At 40.7% G+C, this 22,717-nt stretch overlaps 1 protein-coding gene across 2 annotated transcripts; it reads right to left on the bottom strand.

Moving 5' to 3' along the window:
- Window positions 1-2,966: 2,966 nt before the first annotated feature.
- PM20D2 (peptidase M20 domain containing 2) lies at window positions 2,967-20,956 on the bottom strand. 2 transcript variants are annotated; one of them, XR_011328412.1, is made up of 8 exons: window positions 20,441-20,956; window positions 20,211-20,359; window positions 16,525-16,667; window positions 13,346-13,500; window positions 10,861-10,996; window positions 8,972-9,107; window positions 6,386-6,493; window positions 5,540-5,557 (listed from the first exon to the last, which is right to left on the bottom strand). XR_011328412.1 is itself a non-coding variant. In XM_069804849.1 (7 exons), the coding sequence occupies exons 1-7, from the start codon at window positions 20,900-20,902 to the stop codon at window positions 5,355-5,357; spliced, it is 1,356 nt and encodes a 451-aa protein (XP_069660950.1). In that variant the 5' UTR covers window positions 20,903-20,953; the 3' UTR covers window positions 2,967-5,354. The 2 variants fall into 2 exon arrangements, 1 of the variants encoding a protein (XP_069660950.1); XM_069804849.1 differs by lacking the exon at window positions 8,972-9,107 and having other exon boundaries at window positions 2,967-5,557; window positions 20,441-20,953.
- Between the last annotated feature and the right edge of the window lie 1,761 nt (window positions 20,957-22,717).

The raw sequence follows: 22,717 nt of genomic DNA, 5'->3' as shown, positions 1-22,717 counted from the left end.
GGTCTTGTATCCAATCATTAACACTCTGCTCCTTTCCATTTCACAATAAAAGTGATTTGTTTTCATTTATTTCTAGAAATACTCAGAATCACAATAAACCTTCACATTTGTACAGCACTGTGTGTTTTCTACCTTCAAAACAATGATCTCCATGAGTTTATAAGTGTATGTAAGACCTTTTTGCTCAGGACCTGATCCAGTCAAATACCAAATGTCCTTAAATCCTGCAATGCTGGTAGGGCTGGAGAGCCCTGGGATTTCACAGGCAGGGCTCTGACAAAAAGCCTGCATGCAAACTCAAAATCCCTGAGATGACATTAAGCTTTCCACCCCAGACTGTGTATGTTACAGTCCTCGTTCTTCTTGCTTAGTGTGATACTTTATAATTCAGACCAGTTTCTTGGAGGTTAACCCAAAGCCCAGCCTGGGGTGATGCTGTTTTTAGAAGCTGAAGCATGTTGGCAGGTCTGTGTGGATTATGGATAAACACAAATTCTGCCTGTGAGCACGTCTAGATTAAGAGCTTTGGAGACTGAAGCCTTCAATAGTCTTTAAGGATGCTGATAATTACTGATAGGGTGAAGCAGCAAGGCGGCAAACTTCAGTCAGCAACAGACAGAATAGTGAAAAGGCATGAAGAAAAATCAATGATCTCTCTTCTTCCTCAGTAAAAGGATATTATCACAATAATAAAACCCTTAGGTCCCTCTCTTTCTACATGCTGCATGTCTGAGCACATGATTCTCCCAGTACAAAACAGATCCAAATTCCCTGCAAGCCCCGAAGAGCAAGTCAAAACCCCTGGGACTCCCCTCTCCTGCACTTGCTCCTATGGCAAGATGGTATTTGATGGAGCACTGAAGAGGCAGCAAAGAGAAACGAAAAGCAACTGTGAGACCACCTGTACTGCATGTTCCACCACAGGACACAAGTAGCTCAGTGGCAGCACAACACACCAGGGCCCTTCAGATGCTGAAACAAATCCCTGAAAGCCTAACAAATTGTAGGGCATGAAGCACGTTCCAGTCTCACAGAACCAAAAGTACATACAAATAGGAAAACTATGGAAAATTACAACTCCTGATGATTTTTAAGTATTTATCAAGCAGTTGTTATGAAACAAGACTCAAGCACTGTAATTCTGATGAACGTGTACTACAATTCGTGGGCTTTTATCCTTCGACAGGGTCTTGAGAAGCTAAGAGATGAGCTGTTACTACATTTGTCAGTTACCTTTGAGACTAAACATCTGAAAATATAACTTTCTATAGGTACTGTAGAGCAATCATAAATGATAGCACTGCATAAATGGCCAAGACTATCCATAACAGTGTGGACTTCATTCTTTCCAAGGACTAAGGCATTTGGCTTCTCACTGTATTTTTAAAGAAAGACATTCAGATGCAGCTGTGGCTGACAAACTCATCAAAGATTTTTGTCAGATACTTTTGACTTCCATTAGTGCCAAAAGGAGTCTAAAATAGCAGTAATCTTACCTAAACTCTCTACTAAGCCAAAGTTGAGTAAGAACTTTTAAGAGTGTGCACTTTTGCTCCCCAATAAAAACAAAATGTGGGTGCCAGCAGCAGTCAACCAGACAGGCTGGCAGACAAAGGCTCTGTGGAGGGCTGCTGCTTTCAGGACCAAGAAACCATAAACCTTAGGGAGAAACAGGAAATCATGTACACTGACTTTTTTATTTTAAAATTATTTAATCCTAAGCACTTTGCTCTCAACAAAAATCTGTTTTAAAGAATGCTATTAGCAAGTTATGAGAAGATTGCTCAACGAATACTAGACAAACTTCAACAGCTAATGGGTTATGACTCTTCACAGGAACACAGTCTCGCTCTTTGTGACTGCAGCATAACCATGTACAGAGCACTCAGACAATGGGAAGGAAACAATTACAGAAATACAATTCACAAGAATGTGAAGCTGCTCCCCATTTACCATTTGATGAAGAAAGGCTGCTGGACCCTTCTACACCAGATAGCTTAACTCAGCAGGTTACAAGTTCTTTCCTTTAAATCCTCATAAGAAGAAATCCATCACATTTCATGGGGGGTGGTGTCTGTTTTAAACCAGGCATATCTTTTACTCAAGTTCTAGGACAGATATTAAATAAGGAAACACTGTAGCTTGGTAGGCTGGCAGAGGCTTTAGTTCTTCACAAAGTCTGGACATAATCACGTCATCCTTAAATAGCTGTGATTTGCTATCAGCTCTTCAGAATCATTTCAGCAATTACAGTTTATTACCTACACATTTTGATTTACTGCTGAAAGTACTATTCTTGACAAATATTCCAATACTCTTAAATTACAAACAGCTTGGGGAAGACTGTAGTTAGGGTAACTTAAAAACCATGCCAGATATTTCATATACATGTGATTTATTATGAGTAGAAATTACTGAAAATCAAAGTGAGTTTTATTCCCACAGGAAATAAATTTCTCATATATAGAATCATTATGATAGTAAAATGGTAACTTTAAATCTGAAACTCCTTTAGTTCTGGACCTTAAAAACAAACATTCTGAAACACAAATTGGAACTAACTTGCCTCGGGAAGCTGAAAAGTCTCTATCTTTGGAGGCTTCCAGGATTCAGCAAATGAAGCCAAGCTCACCTAACCTAGTGTTGGTGATAATCCCACGTCAGGCTGGACCAGGTTTAGCCTAGCAGAGATCCTCCAGAGAGCCCTCCAAGAACCATTCCTATTATTATATGAATTCTAACATGTTTTAATAGTTGAAACAGCCCTAAGATTATAAAGACTACCATTAAATATTGTATTTGAAAAGCATTAACCCTCACACAAAAACTGCTCACTAGGGCAGACTAAAATGGAAAGCTTAAAACACCTTCTTACATAATCATACCAAACCAGGGGTGGGGGGAATCAAACACGCTATTTAAATGAAGTCATCCAGCATCCCGATATTAATCGAAGGACAAGAAAATTCAGTCACAATTAAATTGCTTTATTGATATCAACTCCTCTTTAATCAGTACTTCAGTTTCATTGTAATTCCAGCAATGTTTACAACAAAAATAAGATATGCTTTTAGTGCAGAAATGTTTAATTGAATGATCTCGGACATGATGCAGCCAACAGCCAGCTAGACTGGACAAAGAGAACTGGGAAGGCTGTAACGCACATCAGCTTGTAGGAAACAACACAGCATGTATTGCTATCACTGGGATCCCAACACTCCATCTTAAAAACAGCAAAGCAAGAAGTTAAGCAGTTCATGCAGGAGGAAATAAAAAGCCACATATGCTAAGGAAGTTCATAAACTAGCTTGTTAACCCGGTAGAACTTAATGAATTGTAATTGTGCCTGAGAACTGGCAAAGCAGGGTTTACATTAAAAGTTAAGGAGAAAGTTCCTTTGACAAACTTTGGACCAAATTTCAGTTGGATTTAGTATCCAACTTACTATCCTGGACATACCTACAGCTCAGAGTCCAACCCTAATCTGTTTCATGCGTTCATCTGTCAAAACTGTCTGCTAAGGAAAGCAAGGATCCTGGTGCAAGTAAGGACCATCCTGTAACCTGGAATACTTATGGTCATGCTCAACTCTTCAAATAACTGGCTTATAACACAAAACAAACCCCTACAATTGTGCCTCTAGTTCTTACACAAACAGATAAACAGTTACTTCCTTTTTCCAAAGACACTGAGCATTTAATGTATCAACAGATAGTCTGTGCCCTATTACTACAAGGACAGAGGCTGAAGTATCAGAAATCCTAAAAACTGTCAAATTATGTTGTCTACACTGTCTAGGTGACATACAAACAGAAGCCAGCCTAGTCACACTTTTTGCCTTCTAAGAAGGGAAAGTCTCAATAGAATTCTTAAATAGCAGCTGGAGGTCTGTGTTAAAGAGTGCACAGAAATGCAGAGGCAGTGCACAGTTAAATCAAGATTAGGAACCTCTTTTTTTCGAAAATTAGAAATTGAATATAGAAATTAATAAAATACAAATTGCAATTACAGAGAGTTCCAATTCTAGAGTTTACCATTTAGAAACCGGTGCTGTTAAAAAACAAGGTTTCTGAAATTATCCTGGGTATTCTGACTTCCTGGGAAATACAGTTTGCCTGATTTCTTTTCAGACGCTTACTATAATACCTATGCTTAGAAAATGTTAACCAGTAAGCTGCTTTTTCCACTCAGTCTGTCCATTGACTCAGCAATTTGTATCTGAACAAAAGAAATAAAGAAAAGCAAATTAAAAAAATTCCTAACATGTTTGGAAACACAGAACACTACCTAGATAAAATCTGCAACATTAACACCTCTGGGAAGCAAAATAACAAGGATTAAACAGACTAACCACACAACACACAGAAAGGACAACTGGCAAGACTTAACAGATCTGCTGCTTAGGATATGGGAACAAAGAGGTTTGAGAAGCCAGTTACTGCACAAGCAATCCTCAGTGCAAGCTTCTCAAAGCTTACTACAGGGGTATGCACACAACCAGTTTAAGGTCACCTTCATTTACTGCTTCACAGTACCACACTTGAATCTTTACAAAGATTTCCCCTGGTTTAGCTAAGTTCATACACATTCTTCAGATCAGTTTAGTTAGTGCAACACCTTGTGTGGACACTTATATTGCCTTAGAGTAGAACTTAAAAAAGATGCACTTGCATTTTCCCTGCAGTGGTTTAAATGTGTTGAACATTTAGTTACTCTCCGATTTTTTTGATTGACTTCTCCACGACACCTCCAAAATTTATGAGGAGGAAGGTCAGTGCATCTCAGAACAATCAACCTTTACAGATCACATTTCCATACAAGCCGTTCTCTTCCATTGCTAGAAGCTACTATTGTCAAAACCAGGCACGCTTCCAAACATATACCCTTCTCTCCACTGAAACCAGCTCAGGTTTTAAGCCTCTATCTTGCCCCAAGAAAAAGTGACTGGCCAGAGAAAAACGCTTCTTAGATCAGATTCCCCCTGTGATCACCGAGTGAACAGTGCTCATTTTAGAACAAGAATTTCCATGTACATGCTGTGTTTCCCCTATATACTTTAGCAATACATAGAAAATCACTGACAAGGGATCTAAACACTATCATTTATTCAACATTGCAACTTAAAGACAACATATTTGAGATCTCTCTCTGAAATTCATCACCATACTGAATATAGCAAACATTACAGCTAGATGAAATTGCACATTTTTTGAAAGCAATGATACTATTTGCTTCTCCTAAAGTCCAAAAAGAAAAATGAACATTTCTTCAGCTATGTGTTTATCCAGCCCCTTCTGGGATTTAAATGGCGCATCTCCATTAAGTCAATCCTACTGAGAGAGGTTTAATAAAGTTTAATGTGATGCACATGCTCCTATGCCAATGCCAGATTCTTTGTTAGGTTCTACTGGACTTATTTGCTCCTCTTCTTTTAGCTTCACCTGTCTGAAGTCTTCCCTGACTTCTTCTAGCAGACCTGGCTTGAAAATGACATCCAGTGCTGTCATTGCCAGAGCTTTTGCTGTGCGCAAAGCATAGAACTGAGCATTCTGTGACCCTGAAGAAAAAAAGTAAAGAGAAATTTCAGGTTAGATTACTAGTATTAGATAGAATCCACTAGCTCACCGCATAAGGCATATTCTATAAAACAAGATCTTCAAGTTTCAATTGCAAGAAGTTTCTTAAAAATCTACTTGCATGAAGTACACCTATCTTCTGATGCCTCAAAACGAATTTTCACATGCAAGTACTTAACTTTCTGCTACTGATGTAAACAACTAAGACTAAAACCAGGGAAATGAGTGTTCACATTTTCCTTTTTAGAAAATGCAGAGTTCTATACCATTATCTCTATCAAATTTCCAGAGTACTGTGCTTTAGGAGTAAAAACTGCTTTTATCTTTTGGCTCATGTTTAGAAACTCTTCTGCATATGCCTCTAGGGATAATCCTGATTTCTTCTGTCTAGATGATATACTAAGTCAGGCTTTTTAGTATAAGGAGTGGTCATCCTTCCCATATACATTTAACTTTAAACACAAAAATAGAAATTCTACATTTTGTCAGCTTTTTTCTGCAACTCTACAATTGACTAAGTTAATTATTTCAGGGTCTATATTCAGCTGAGATCCCGTCATGCTTGAAGAAAGCAACTCCATTTCTCTAGGGGTATTCACATGCAGCCACTTTCAGATCTAGTACTTACACTTTCATACATTTACTACACAGTAGCTTTGAATACCATAAAAGCATGTGAAAGCTTTAACCCTCTGTAATTTGAAATATTTATTATTTCTAGATTTGCTGTAGTGAAGAGTCAGCAACCAGTCCATACAATGCATAAGGGTTCCAAATATAAAACTCTAAACCTTTTCAGTTCCACTCACCTGCAGCTTCTGTGTACTGCTCAGTATGATTCAATGCATCAGAGCCAATATAAAAATAAGGATGAAGCCCAGGGACTACAAATGTAACATTTCCAAAGTCCGTGGAACCTAGAAGCAGCATAGAAATTTTCTTAATGAACAAGTGTTGAAGAGTTTTGAATGCTGCAAGAAAATGTATGATAGATATTATCTCCAGCCCTTATCTAAAATGGAGTATCCTTTGCCCCAAGTACTAAAATAAAAGCATTTCTAATGAGTCATTGTCCATACAAAAATCTCCCATCCCTGAGATGTCTTCCCTAACTAGCCATCCTCAGATGCTGCTCTCCAGTGCGCTTCTGATCAATAATCAGTTACTGGACTGCAAGGAAGATGTACCAGCATGTTGCTATTCCATTTACTGTTAATTTTTTATCAAGCATCTCCTGATAGTAAGCTGTTAATTCAGAAACAATGAAAGCTGCAAACCTTGGAATTTCAAGCAGTTCAGCTATTTTCCTGCTACAGCCCTTAGAACCAGGCCCAACAATTCGTGCTTTTCACCAGTATGCAAATATTCAGCATTAGGTAGGGAACTGTGAAGTAGGAACAATCTACCTTTAAACAAAAACAAATTAGGACAACTGTTTTTTCCTGTGCTTTTTGAATATTCTCAGTTATGCAAACCTTAACAGCAAAAGCACTCTTGAAATAACAAGACCATAACTAAACTCCAGACAAAACACTAGCGCTTCATAGATGTAAAAAAATTCCTGATAGCAATGCTGCAGATTTTAATGATTCTTTTATGCCTGACTAGCACTTTCAGTATGTTAGCTTGTGATAGTACCTATCTCACAGTACTGCCTTATCTATTTAATGATACCATCCAGAAGTAATAGATCCTTCAGAGTAAATTATCCAAGAGTCTGCAACTACTTCCCAAGTGCCTTTTTTTTTTACCCAAACAAGCAATCCACTCAGTATTTGTTAAAATGACATTTAGAAGCTGGAGAAATCAACATAGTAGTTATTGTGAAATTCAGATACCAGAGGAGGCATTGTTCTGTAGCGGGGAAAATTAGGGATGACCAACTAGGATCTCAGCTAACTTTTTTGAGGCCAATCAGAGCTGCAAGAATTTTTTCTTTAGCAATGGCATATAAAATGACTGTTCCAAAGATTTAAAATTATTTGTAACACATTGGGTAGCCTCCATATCATGATACTTTATGGAGAGAAGATATTGCTAATGCCTTAAGACTTAGTATTGAAATGACTGAAGCATACAGATTTTACTTGGAAGCATATAGTTATTAAAAGCAAGTCCACAGAGCCTACATTATATGATTAGAGGACAAGACTAGCTTGCTATTTGCTCTGCCTACAAACAGAAGCAGCAAGGCTTGTCCAAAACCACGATCTTTTCCCTTAAGTTCAGTATACATTTAAAGAAAATCCAACTCTTGGTACAGCAACAAGTTATCCTAATTTTCCGTAGTCTACACTATTGATCCATTCTTTGGTCAGTCTGGAAAGACAAACCAGAAGTCTAGAAGTTCTGCCTACTCCAGACTAAACCAGGAGTTCTAGACTTGCCTTACTAAGTCCTAATACACAAACTGCAGAAAAGACTGTGTTGGCCTTTTTCCCTGCTCTCACTCAGCAAATGAAGCATTAGAAATTCCAGTGCATCCCACCTCTCGGTCATGTAATTCCACTTAAATTTATATCCATATCCAATCTACTACCAGTTTACAAGTTATTTTTGCTAAATGTAAGGGATTTAAACTTTGTATTTTCTAGTAAAATGGGGAGCTTACCAAGCCAAAAACCAGGCCACTTTTAATAAAAATGTGACAGTCAAATCTTCCCCTTTATCAGAAAAAATGTTACATCCTTTAGTGGTAATAACCTAGCGGCATGTTTAAAACATCAGGTGTTCCAATGGTTCCCATACAAACATCTGGGGGGATGCTTGCTAGAGATGTACAGATTGGGATTCCTTCTAGAAGCATAAATAATTGCACAGTTATCAGTGCAACATACAGACTTGTGCACCATCTGCAACAGAAAGGTATTGGGAACTCCAGCCTCTCAAAAATGTATCCCCAAGCTAATACTGAAGCCTCTCCAAGTCACTGAACACGTAATGGAAGTCAGTACTACCACAAACATGAATGGAGGGGAAAATGCAAAAGATTCCAGGAAGCATTTATACACAGCCCCAAGCTTCAAAAGTGCTGTTTTCAAAACATAGTAGCTCCTTCCCAAGATCATCTATATCAGTTTTGTGCACAGGAAGTCAATGAACCCCATGAATGCTAAATATATCCGAGTAAGTTATCACAAGCATGGGTGCCTCAACTAAGGCATGCTAAACTAAGCCATCTGCTTTGGGAGGTTCTCAATATCCTGTAGTAGAGTTACCCTACCACCAGAAGGAGAAACAGGTCATGGCACCTGGTCAAAGCTAACTCAGATTCACATTATTTCAGATCATCCTGGCCGTGTGCCAAATGAGTGGAGTGTGCACGAGGCACACACAAGGTACTGTGATTTAGACTAAAGAAACTCTTTGTAACGCTTAGCTGCCTAAAGCGATACCTGTAAGCAGACCGATACTAATACCCATGTAGAGGTGGCAGCGAGTATGCTCATCTGTTAACGACTTTTCTGCTGCACAGACATGGAGAAGCAACTGAGCTATCTTCCTTCCCTTTCAACAGAAGAAACTGATATCCTAAAAGAAAACATTGAAAACCACATGAAAGCTAAACAGAAATAGAGGTCTTGAAAAAGATGAGACAAAACACTCAACCCCCCCCAAAAAAAAGGGCAGCATACAAAATTCCACTCCTATGTCTCTGGAGGCTGTGCTTTGTTAGCACTCCTGAATCCCCACTGCAAAAACTCAGAGTAGAAGCTGTGGAAAGAAAATTCAGTAAAGCCTACTGCAGTGTGAGATAAAAACCACAATTGCTCAAGCATATTTTGACATTTGACAAGCAATTTAAGGACAGGACAGGCATATGGGGAGTTTCAATTTAAGCAAGGTAATGGTTAACATTTAGCATATCATGTAACTTACATATGAAAGCACTATTACAATTAGGTGTCTGTACTAAGTTCATTTGAAGCCCTCTGAAACAGCAAGATCACCAGTATTCATGATCTTCACCCTTAATACAATGGTTTGAAGGAAGCAACTAGCAAAGCTCCAGAAAGTTTCACAGTAAACATTCTAAGGTTCCTCAGCCTCTTTCTTAGGCTAAATGAGCCAAGTAGTAAATCTTACTTGTACCACACTGAAGAAAAAAAGGAATCTGCCTTTAGTTATAATTTGTTTTTACACCCAAGACAACAAACCAGTTGAAGAAAATAAGCTACCGTTGTCTTAATTTGGAAGGGAAGTAAGAAATAGAGAAAAACAACCAGAATACCATTAGATATGCTGTCTCCCCCACCCAAAAAAACCAAAAAAACTTTGGAGAAGTCTGCCCCCAAACACCAAGATCTCAACTGTCCAAAGATAGTCTGCAGTTAATATAGAAATTAGTATCACAATCAAACTAATTAGAATAACAACTTCTGAGAACAATCTTTTCCTTCTAACCAAAGAGAAAAACCTTTAACATGAGTGGAGTAAAAACATTTCTATATACAGTTATGATCAGTAGTGAAGTCTATAAAATATCAGCAGTGGTTAAGACTTGAACAGAGCTCCTGTAGGAAGATTCTGAAAAAAACCCAACTGTTAAGGGTTATAAGAAACCCACCTAAGCATTCAAGAATTCATATTCCTATTACTATAGCTCTGAGACACCAAGTGAACTAGTTTGAGACATAGTCAAGACCCAGAAGTAAACATCTACATGAACAGCACCCTTTGGAAAACTAATCTGTTGAACTCGTGAACTAAAATTAGAGGCATAGAATTACCTGTTAATGGAAGAGGTTTTAAATTATGGTTACCGAGATGCTTAAACTTCCACTTAAAAATCTCTTAAAAAACTGTCTAAAATATTAGTTAGATGCTAGTAAATTTGTTTATATGTAAGCTTGGAAAATATTATTAAACAAGGTTCCTAAAAACTACATGTCATCTCCATTCATAGCAAACCAGGATTCTGTATTTCAAAACAACAGAATGAGTTGCAATTTATTACACACCCTCATGTTCTCAGTAAAATTGTTCTTAGCTTTTCATCCTTCCATCCCTCTGCCCAAACTGCTTCTTTCTTGAAATATTTTCAGAAACATTATCAGAAAATTATTACTGCTCTTCATATGTGTTGGGAAAATTTCTCAGATTCTACAACAAATACAAAAACACAGGCCAGAGGTACAATCCCCTTTTACAGAGCTTCAACTTTCTAATTTGGCTTTTTCTTCCGACCAAACTATGTTTAACCTAGCTCTATTCCATTATTTTACACACTTTAGAGTTGATCAACTTAAGCTTAAGTCATAACAAAAAACCCAGATGGAGTTACCTGACAAGCCATTCAAGATACAGTCTTCTGATATAAATTCTATTCCAAGCTTCTTTCCGTTCTCCTTGTAAACTTTCTGCAGGCTCTTATTTGGAAGCACATTGTAGTAATCATTTTCACCACCTTTTATTTCCACCTAGAGAAAAACCCCCCAAATAATTAGAATTTTTTCTCCAACTTAAGCCGGTTTAACATAAAGAATTTAAAGACCAGAAAAAATAAGTACATATCCATACTTCAAGCCCATGTCAAAAGAGATGCAAGTGCTAAATTTCTTTCAAAAATACAACATTCTGCCAAATATTACTCTTGATCAAAACACAGCTGATGTTGTGTCAAGCTTGCACCAGGCAGCCAAATTCCAGAAGCATGGATTTCACAGATAGCATCTCCAAAAATAGGAAATAAACATTTCCAGTAACACCATCTAATGATTTCCACTGCAGGTACTATTAAAACTATACAGAAATCAATTTAGGCTTTCACCAAATTCTATTTTACTATTGTTTAGAACCATTCATGAAATGACTTCACACAGGCAAGAAGTTTGAAAACAAATGTAAAAAACATACCGATGTCAAATTTCAAAAGAGATCTTAACTTTCATTCTGTGTAAAGTGCACTTTCTAAAATCCTTTTCCAGCTAGAGTGGAGGGGCCATACTACAAAAACAGCATCTAATGCCTCAAATAGACCTTAAAACTCACTAGCTCATTCATATACACTATACCTATTTCTTCTGATGAGCATAGAGATTCTTTTCATAGCTGTATTAGTCAAACTTGTAACTACAGAGCAAGTAGAACCACCTATCGTAGCAATACAGTGCAAGGTAATCATATTGCTTGAACATGCTACAGGAGACACTTCCATTTACTAAAAGAAAAAAAATAAGAATGCTAACTGAGAAGTCACTCAATTTTTCACATTTGGTTGCTACATGAGCCTGCTGTTTAACGGGGCAAAGGATCTAGTGACAAAGAACATGGAAAAAAAGACAAAAACTCAAATCTGTTTTGCCTGTTCCTACTGGTAAGGTTTCCTATCAAGCCTCCCAGGTCTCTGAGCCTAGTAGCACCGTATGTAGGGGGGGAGCATCACCCACAGCAAGAAAAAAAAAAGATTATGGGGCTCTTGAAATTGTACGTACTCGGGACCAGGATGCTGAGTAAGAGAGAAGCAGCAATGCAATCAGTGAGTTATCATTTTTTAAATGTCACTGAAATAGAGGGATGCTCCAGCTCACTGAAAAAGAGCTAAAGGTCACATCCACCTTGAAGGGCTAAGAGAAGGATCTTGGAAATTACAGACTGGTCAGACTGTCCTATCCTCAAGCTCCCAGAGGGATTATAGAGCAAATAAATCCTCCTAAGACCCACGTCCAGGCACATGAATCACAAGGCGATTCTGAACATCCAGCATATATTCATAGAAGAGCAGACAGTGCATGACCAAGCTTAGCTTTTCATGATGACCACTCTGGCTCAGAGGACACAGAAGACATGCAAGCTCAAAGTGTTATGATCAGTGGCACAAAAATCCAAATTGCTGCCTGTTACTTGCAGCATTCCTCTGCAATCAATACTGGTGCCATTACTGTTCTAATATCTTTATTATTGATGCAGACAACTTCTGTGAGACCACATCTGGTGTATTGTGTTCAGTTTTGTACTCCTCAAATCAAGACTGGAGCAAGTCCAGGGGAAGGCCACCAAGATGATTAGGGTGCTGGAGAACATGATATACAAGGAAAGGCTGAACAAAGTTTATTTGTTGAGCCTTCAGAAAAAAGGTCAGGGGGAAATCTTATTGCTGTCTACAGTTATCAGATGGGGAGGGGACAAAGACGACAGAACCAGACTTCTCAGAGATGCCCAGTGATATGACAGGAGGCAACAAAGAAAATTCCTATTAGATACAACAGAATCACAGAATGGTTGAAGTCGAAATGCACCTCTGCAGGTCTTCTTCTCTAACTCCCCTGCTCAAGCAGGGTCACCTAGAGCTGATTGCCCAGGACCATATCAAGGTAGCTTTTGAGTATCTCCAAGGATGGAAACACTACAATCTCTCCAGGAAACCTGTTCCAGTGCTCTGATGATAAACATCAGGAAAAGACTTGTTCACCAGGAGGTGGGTAGAGCACTTGTTGAGAAAGGTTGTAGAATTTCACCCTTGGAGATACTCAGAGATCCATGTGGCCCTGAGCAATCTGCTCTAACTTGTCCTCCTCTGAACAGAGGGTTAGACTAGATGACCTCTGGAGGTCTCTCCCAACCTAGATTCTTCTATGATTCTGTGGCATTCTATTTATAAGCCAAAGCTTTCTTCCAAAACACAAAGCAACAGAATAGCAAATAGTATCATAAAAATTTAGATTTCTTTCAGCTAAACCCCATGCAGTCAAATGTAAGCCTCGATTTCCTGTTCTGGCCTACCTTATCTCCAGCGTAACAGAAACACATGACCATGAATACATTCTTACTTTGCATCCTGTGGCCAGTGCTGCAGATCTGAAGCAGTTCTCGACCTTCTCTGTCAGAACAGAAAGGTCTTTCATTGAAGGGGCACGCAAGTAAAACTCTAGTTCAGTGTAAGAAGGAATGATGTTAGGTTTCACACCACCATTTTTTATTACACCTGCAGAAACGGAAAAGTCATGTTATCAGTGTTAAATACAACTGCTTGATCTTCAGCCCTGTCACAAAACTCCTTGCTCAAGAACTAAATATATAAGCAAAAAACAACATCAGCTGCACATGAAATACAAAGAATGTAAAAAATACAGTATGCAGACAAAGTTTCTTCATCACAGATTAAGTGGAATGTGTACATGTTTTTCAGCACAATTTCATTGCATTCTTTGGTTAGACATCTGTTATACACCTAAAGACAAGCCAAACTAGCATTTGTAATTAATCCCCTGAAATTCAATGCATCAGAGTCATAAAGCAATCTGGCTGCCATTGAAAGAAAAAAATTTCATTATAAAGGCTACCTTGGATTCCAGCTTTTAAAGGTTTCCTCAACTACAATGTCTCCAACTTATTTTGCCAGCTTGGAGAGAAATTAAGTTGCATTTCTCAGCAATACTGGGGTAATGTATGCGTCACAGTGCACAGAAAGCTCATTAGATTCCTCATGCTAGATCTTTAGAAATATTGGAATGTATAATATATGTATTTTATTCAAGAGGAAAGTTTGAGTTGAAAGTGTTCCCTCAAGGAAATGTGTGACAACTACATAGTTTTCAGTTATGCCATCAGAAGCCATAATTGACCATAAAGGACCACAATATTTAGATATTTCAACAATAAAACATTGTAGACCTAAATTCTACATTAGACTTCAATGCATTAACAGCTAGTTGCTTTCAACAGGCTGTTTGCTTCCCTGGCCTCCTACCCTCAATTTACGTACATGGAATAAGATTTGTTTTCTTTAGAACCTGAGAAACTATCTACCTTAAATGGAAATACTGCACAAAGTCACTGATGTGTGTCACTGAAGCTTGAAAAGACAGCACTATCAGGATGAAAATGGGCAACAAATCTTTACTTTTGGTGCAGAAAACCTATTAAGACTATGAACTCCCCCTCAAATAAGACCTTTCCAGTCTCGAATACAGTCAAAGTAAACAAAGTGCTGAATTAAACCACTATCAGTACTAGTCCATAACAAAAGGAACAGCTCAGATGAGAGGGACCAACATGACAGGAAAGGAACCAGCAAGTAAGTAAGCATGCAAATTTGCATGACACATACCATAACACACCTGCTCAAAACAAGTAGCCTAATGAGTAAACAACTTCCACTTGTCTCATCCAGCACATTTGTAAATGGAATCGGATAGAGTCTAACAGTACATCTATACTTAAATTTCAAAGCAACTGCAATATGGACTGGACAGCAGCTCTAGCTTAAAAGTAGGCCGCCTGCATACTACTAGTAGCACTCAGTTTGCCCTTCTACATGGAACTTTTTTTTTTTTTTACAACCTGTTTAATACAACTTTTTGAACAGGAAAAAAAATCTACATTCCTATTTTTCAAGGGGGCAACTTACTCCACTCATAAGCAGAGAAGAAAGATAACTTAGCAAATATCAGACAAACTCAAACCAACAATACTTAAGTACATAAAACATTGCTTCAAAATTCTAGACTTCAAGTAATGAAAATTATTTTAGTTTTTGTTAGTGGGTTAACACTAAGATTTTTAGTATCACTTAAGTCAGCCACTGCTGTTACTGCAAGTCTACAACACAAGATCTCCACTACACTGTTGTAAAGAAAACATTCCTAAAATTAAATCTCATTCTGGCTGCTTATACTTTCCCAAAAGTATTCTAAATATCTGCGGTTTGAAAACCACATTTATGACAGCAATTGTATCAATACAGTAATTTAAGTTTTGCTGTGGTTCAGGAAGTATTACCTCTAGGAGGCTTGTTCAGATACTTAGTTTTTTGCTACATTACCCATGTAGCCTTTAGAAACTATGAAGAAAGCAGTATTTAGGGGTTTAGGCTTATATTCAATAGAAGACTTATGCACCTCCAACCTTAAACCTGCAACACATGGGTTTCAGACACCAAAACTCTTAAGTGCCTTGTTTCCTACAGAGCAACAGGATAGAGAGGATATGCCCGCTGTCTGAAATTCATTTGGGTATGCTGCACAGCAGAACTGTAAATATCTTCATCTACCATCACAAGGGTTAGAGCTTCCAGACTCCATCCAGATATGCTGGAGAGAAATACACATATGTATTATACAGCACCAGCAGCCAAGATGTATAATGACTAGCTCAGAACTTCTTAAAGTGTTTTAAGCTTATAACAAGTATTCCAAATACGCAGTTCTACATTCAGAAGTCCTGTAGAAATGGCAGTTTCTTAATTTCAACTTGGAAAAAGTTGTGTTGCATGTAATAAGGGAAACCTGGGTTTATAGCTAAAGGGCAGCTTCCATCTCAACTTCTGAAACTTTCTCACTGTACAAAATGAAACACATGATTTTGAAGGAATACAAGTCAAGCTTAATGGTTAACATGTCTTACTGCAAAATGACATTTTTACTCCAAGGTCTATAAGATATTAAATACTAGAATCCAGTAAACATTTAGCTGATTGGGCTACTAACCAGAACTATAGGCTTCTGCCATCATTTTTTTTTTGTACTTCAGCAAATAAGCTTCAGTCACTCTAGACCACTTTCCAACAAAGGCTAATTAATGTAATGTCTACTACAAAAATGATGCAGTAAGTAATACTTCATTTTTCAGAAGCATTTAATCTTACACATTTGCAAAAACACGTATGTTAACTTTAAGGAATTCAAGGCCATGTATCAAAATAAGCTTACCACTTTTTTCTCTGAACTGCAAGTGCAAAGACTTAAGATTTGGATAGCCTCTACTGACGTACCAGTGTCCTCTTTTGAATCTGACTTATAAGCCTATTTTCAGCATATAGTTCTGGACACTGACATGATCTTAAAGATTACAGACAAACTAAATGAAATGGTGCTATTTCATAATATTTGAAGTGACTATACTAATTTAGTGCAATAATACAATACTTTAAATTGTGGGATTTTATAAGTTAGTATTTCAGCAGACTAAACTCCTACTTGCTGGACATTAAATTTAATTAAGATCTCACCATGAACTCTCCAGGTCGGTTTCATTTGCTGTCTTAAAACAGACAGATTGTTGTATGCAAGAACAGCAGCATCTAATGCATTAACTCCTTCCCAAGGATAAGCAGCAGCATGAGAAGCTTTTCCATAGTATTTCACAGTCACACTAGGAAATAAAAGGCATTACTTGTTTGTTTTTCATTCACTAAAAAAAACCCTCTAAAATAAAAAGTTCCTTTTGTTCACACAAATATTTGTTATTTAAGTTTTGTGCAGCAGAACAACAATTTACCTGGCACTACATTGTAACAAAGTTGTACTATCTTTGAATGCAAGAATATGCCGAAAGATTCCTGGAAAACCAATGAAATAGAACGATACCAAGAGCCAGACAGGCAAAAGAGTTAGTGGTAACATACCACTGTAGAGCCTTTTCCTGAGAAGTACAGGCTTCACATACTAATTAAATTTCTCCAACAATTTTTTTATACTACCTGACTGTTCCAAGACTTAAAGTTACTAACATTCTTCTCAGAGGGTAACAAAACCTTTTCTGTGATTCAAAATTAGAGGTTGATTGTCCTAACTCTTGTCAAACTTAAATAAAACGTGTACATATATATGACAGCAAAAGCACATTAATAAGATCACATACAACCCATGTCTAAATAACAAAAGTCAAGTTTACAAGTGTAGTAAAGGCATAGCCTAGTATAAAATACACATTACTATGCTACAGCAGGGATGTTCTTTCCCTGCACACCTCAAAAATGCTGGTAGAAAGGCTTGCCAACAAGGAAGAAATCTAGCACCGAGGTTATCCTCCAACTTTGTAGAAGTCATAAAATACTGCACCTAAACACATCCGGTAAGAATTCATACTTTGCTTCATCTGAGGGCTATTTATATTAGCCTTACAGAATAATTTAATATTTCAAATGATATGAAAACTCTTTACACAAGAGGCAGATACTAAATACTGACAACAACAGAAGGTATTACTATTTATCAAATACACAAATATTAGTTTTTTACCAATAGGAGAGATTTTAACTAAATCTGTTTGTACTCAATACCCAGTCCTTTACATAAAAAACTCCATCTTCAAGCTCAAAGAGCTCCCCCTGCCCTGACATGCACAACCTGTCTCTCACCCAGCTAGGACCACTTGCTTGTCCCTCCATCTTGCACAAATGCCAGCTTAGCCACTTACCCTGAATTGACCCCTCATGCTCTGAACCACACCACAGCTCTAAGTTAATAGCAGAACTTAAATACTGGATAGCCAATAGGGACACAATGGAGTGTACTGTTGCAGCAGAAAATGTCTCCTGCTACTTACTGCCTGCAATCCAAATTAAGTATGCCCTCTTCCATTCCCCCTCATCCTCCAAGACAACAATACATCCCGTACTGTAAAATATGAGTTTTACTTAAAATTTATTATCACTATGAAATCAAGATAACAAAACTTATCTATTAACATCCGAAGTATTAGACTGCAACCCCTCATATCAACTCACAAAGTCAGGACAGATCCCTGGATATTCTCCAAAAAACGGAGAGAAGGCAAAGCAAAGCAGAGAGTCACATCGTAATCATTTTTTTCCCCCAAGAAACACATGCTTCTTACTAAAATGTTCTTTCAGCATTCCTTTTCTTGTATTTATATTGCTACACAAATGTCACATACTTTAAGAAAAAAACCCAACGGATTTTGGTGAATAACACCCTAAGCCAGTTTAAGAATATCAGCAGAAGAATGTGGATCCTGTTTGACCAACATTAAATAGGCTCATTAAGTGAAGGATAAGTGAATAAGAATCAGCAAATTTCAGCAGGTATTCACCACATTTATCGCAGTATGTTAATTGTACTTTAGGCACACACCAGCTTTCAGAGGTTGCAGATACAGTAATACTAGCAACTTCGTGATCACCAGTCCTTAAATTCCTTGGAAACAACCAAAGATCAACTACAAATTATCAAAATGGTCTTTGTACCTTTGGAATCTCATAATTACATAAATCATGACAAACTCAGTATTTCGAGTTTTTGGAGGTAGTAAGTTGTTTCACTTGGTACTTCAGTTCCATGCCTCCTCCACATTCAAGGTTTGAAGGCTGTTTAGGACTTGCATCCTACAGCAAGCCATCACCTCTGAAGGGAGACTTCAAAATCTTACCGTATCAAACTCAAAAGACTATTGCAAGAGTTGAAATGAACAGAAAGACAAAACTATCCATGAAAATTGCATCTTGAAGATTATAAATATAGTCTGAAGGTACAGCAACCATAAAATTTAGCAGTAACAGAAGCAAATTATCCACCAGGAACAGCAGTGGCAGAAGCACAATGGCCAATAAAATCAAGCACATAGGAGCTGGAAGGTAGCACAACCATGCTAAAAACAGCTCTCAGTACATCAAGTCAGAAATGGTTGGAAAACCAGTTATTTAAATACTACAGAATTTAGAGACAGCCAAACATAGTACTTTGAAAAAGCTGTTGCACTGGAGGGATGTTACTAGCAGAATCTCTGCCAGGTAAGACCTTGGGATCAAGAATCATTAGTAACCGTGACACAAAAATGTATAACAAACCTGCTGATAGATGACTGCTGGAACACTATGAAAACAGAAGACATTTATAATATCAAAGGAAGAACAGCATGGCCCTGCAGACTGGCAGAGAAAGAACAAACTGAAGCTCAAAAATGTTTTAGAAGATCACATACTTACAGACTAAGCATTTGTCTAAGAGTTGACTGCTTGGAAATGACTGAAGAGGAAGCCCCAAACATGCCAGCTGGCTCCAAAATGGTAAGGAGATACTATGGTCCCAGCATCAGCTAAGTAAGGTCTAAGGAAATTCCACCTCATGTACTGTGTACAAATCTGGTTATGCACATCCAGCACAGAGTACTTCAAGACAAGGCAAGTGACTCCAAGTACAAAAGAACACGTGCTGTCACTGAACAGTAGGGCTAATCAAAAGAAGATAAAGCATGATTTCCAAAGAGTTATATGGCTAGCTGGCAAAAAAAGAGCTGAGCAAGAGTATGACTGCTGTCTGTACTTATATATAGGAAGTATATATGGAGGAAGGAAAGCCAAGAACTACTTTGAATCAAAAAAAAAGCTGATGTGAGAGTTAATAGATATAAACCAGCCACAATTAAATTTAGGCTGGAAGTTAATAAGGATCCAAATGGCAGTCAGGCTCAGCCAGCTGGTTCTTTCAAAAGCAGGAGAGAAAACCTGAAACACGTTCAAAACTGATTAAAATAAAATGTGCGCAGAGGACTGCATGACTTGGTGCCCAGGAAAGCAAGGACCCACGATCCATGAGACTCCCCCCGGTTGCATTTTAAATTTCTTTTTTTTAACAGACAGGATAGTCACGTGCATGTTCAAGAAGAAACACCTAGAAAGATCAGAAGAAAGAATGGATCTTTGGGACGCATGCAAGATTATCTCAGAGCAGTCAGGGATCTTTAACAGCGCGCTGAACACTGCGCTTCAGAAGAACGGCTCGGTGTCCCCAGCAGTGACCTGGCTCCTTCGCTGACCGCACAAACTTCTCCTGAAGGGCAGCTGCAAGGCCCCCGGCCCTAAGATCAGCCCCTTGCAAAGCAGCTCCCCTAGCCGGGGAGGGGAGAAAAGGCCCACACCGAGCCGTCCCTCTCCACCTGACCCCGCTCACTCACTCGTGCTCGGCCACATCGGGCAGGTAAGCCGCGTTTTCTTGCGAGGGGTGCGCCATGAAAACCACATCCAGGCCATCGAACGCTCCGGCGTTTATCAGGTCTATTTTACCTCCTCCTTGCTCCTCCGCGGGCGTCCCCAGCACCGTGACCTGCAGCACAAACGCGGAGGGTGAGGGGCCCGCCGGGGCCCAGGCCGCGGCCCCCGCCCCCGTTCCCGGGAGGGCTCTCACCTGCACGGCGACGGGCGCCGGCTGCGGCAGGCTCTCCAGGGCGGCCTTCAGCCCCAGGGCGGCGGCGGCCCCCACCTCGGCGATCAGGTTGTGCCCGCAGGCGTGCCCGATGCCGGGCAAAGCGTCGTACTCGCAGAGGAAGGCGACGCGGAGCGGCCGCGGGCCCGGGCCCGGGCCCCGAGGGGCGGCCGTGCCCCACTCGGCGCGGAAGGCCGTGCCCAGCGCGTAGCGCGGCTGCACGGCCCAGGCGGCGCCCGGCAGCTCCCGGCTGGAGAAGAACCGGGTCATGGTGTCGTGCGCCTGGTGCTCCTCGTAGGCCAGCTCGGGCCGGCTCCAGATGTCGCGGCTCAGCGCGCCCAGCCGCGCCGCGTTCAGCTCCACGCTCTCGCACGCCCGCTGCTTCAGCGTCTCCAGCGCCGGCAGCGCGGGGCCGCCCTGCGGCGGCGGCTCCTGCGGCCTCATCAAGCGGCGGCCCCGGAAGCGTCCGACCGACCGCCGGCGTCTGAGGCGGCCGCCGCCGCCGCCGCCCCCTTTTATGGCCTCCGCGGCGCCGCGGGGCACGCTGGGAGATGTAGTTCGTCCTGCCGGCGCCCGGCCAGACCCACCGTCCCGAGGATTCCGCCGGCCGCCGAGGTGGGGCCGCTCGGTTAGGGGGTGCCGGGGTGCCGCTCCGTGCTTCTCGGCGCCGGGTCGGGCGGCTGACCGAACGGGCGCCGGGGACGCGCGCGTCCTTCCCGTCGAAGCAAGCCGATGTCAGCCTGCGCCCTTCCCCAGAGAGCGCGGCCGAGTGCGAGACCTGCCGTAACTCTGCGGGGCCTGGAAATGACCGCCCTCCAGCCTCCCCTTCGTTTCTTCAGCGAGAAGTCCTGGACTTTGTTTTCCCCTTTACGTCTCTTCGGTATTTCCGAACGCCAGGCCTGCGAGAGCCGCCGCCACTGCCTTCCCCGCCACCTGTGGAGCACGTGCCCTGCCTGGCCACGCACCCGAACCTGCGGCAGCGGGGCAGCGCTGGCGCTTCGTTCACGCGCGGTAAAGCCGACGCCGTCCACTGCGCTGCCCGCGAAGCGCGTGGGCGAAGCCTCTGCGCCATCGCGGCACAGAAAACTCGGCGCTCTCGGGGCGGCCCGGGCTTGCCGCCTGCATGCTGTGTGGCAGGCGGGCACCTGGTGCCATCCGCAAACGTTCAAGCAGGGACCATCTGTGGCTTTGCTGACTTTCATAATGAGATCCTTACGATCAGATGCATGGGTCTGGGGTTGGGTTTTTTTCTGAAGCTGTTGCGCAACACGGCATTTGTTCAAAATCGTGTGCACACCTATCGCTAACGATGGTTTATCGGAACTTGGAACGGGAGTGAAGTGCTCGTCGGGAGTTTTTAGGTACAAGCCGGACAGCAGGGACCTTGCCCATCTAACCAAACCATATCTGACGAAAGCTGAAGTCAACAGAAACAAAATGACAAATTCTGCTGGTTTTCCCACACTCATTTAATTACCGGAAATGCACTTTTTGTTAATTCTAATCACGTTTTATCTGCTGTACCCTTTCTCCAATTTTTCTGTCACCTGGAGAGGTGCTTTGGTGTGCTGAACTGTAGGTTTCCCCTCTCCACAGAAGATGGGGGAGGTCCTTTTCCTGCTGACACCCAAACCCTACAGGACTCTCGGTCACTCCAAGCAGAGTTCAGCCTCCCATGCCTTATATTTGTCACGAGCTATTTTTACTCTTGTAACCCGCTCTGGCAAGTATTGTGGTTGTGGTCGGTTCTTTCCCTCCACCCCCAAGTCCTTCCAAGTGGAATAAAGCCTCCCACCCAAAAATGTGTGCTGAACTTTCAACTACCCTATGGATACATGTACATAGTATTTGTCAGCAGCTGAGGGGGCACATACTCAGCAAAGGGGCCACGTAATTCAGGTCTGTTTGCCAAGGGATTTCTAGGACTGGAAGCCCTTTGAAGCAGGCAGGGTGTGCCTGAGGACAGTGTCAGTGTGCTTTAGGAACAGCTAATCTAGGCATCCATCAAACCCAACCACTTTTGCACTCGTGGAAAGAGCTGGCTCCCACTTTTAAGTTTCAGTGAGGAGGGGAAAAAAATCCCACACATTTTTTCTTCCTAAGTACCTGGTTCCTCGAGGCACTACTGTTCACTATATAGTTTTGTATTTCTTCAACAAAAACACAGGGTCCTGCTCAGCCTGCTGTACCTTTCACACAGATTCATCCTGTACGCTGTATAGCTTTATATACTTGATCAGTAGTTTTGCACCCAAAAGT

Source organism: Haliaeetus albicilla, chromosome 17 (genome assembly GCF_947461875.1).
Source record: "Haliaeetus albicilla chromosome 17, bHalAlb1.1, whole genome shotgun sequence".
Taxonomy (NCBI): domain Eukaryota; kingdom Metazoa; phylum Chordata; class Aves; order Accipitriformes; family Accipitridae; genus Haliaeetus; species Haliaeetus albicilla.
The sequence above is the reverse complement of the archived record's forward strand: the minus strand, read 5'-3'. Positions and strand labels throughout refer to the sequence as shown.

What these genes read in the sequence shown, in the direction of transcription:
- PM20D2 (XM_069804849.1), bottom strand. Translation starts at nt 20,902, where the DNA reads ATGAGGCCGCAGGAGCCGCCGCCGCAGGGCGGCCCCGCGCTGCCGGCG. An exon ending in CACTGGCCACAGGATGCAAA is followed by an intron (nt 10,997 to 13,345) that starts GTAAGAATGTAT and finishes GTTTTTCTCTAG; the next exon opens with GTGGAAATAAAAGGTGGTGA. An exon ending in GCAGTACACAGAAGCTGCAG is followed by an intron (nt 5,558 to 6,385) that starts GTGAGTGGAACT and finishes TTTTTTCTTCAG; the next exon opens with GGTCACAGAATGCTCAGTTC.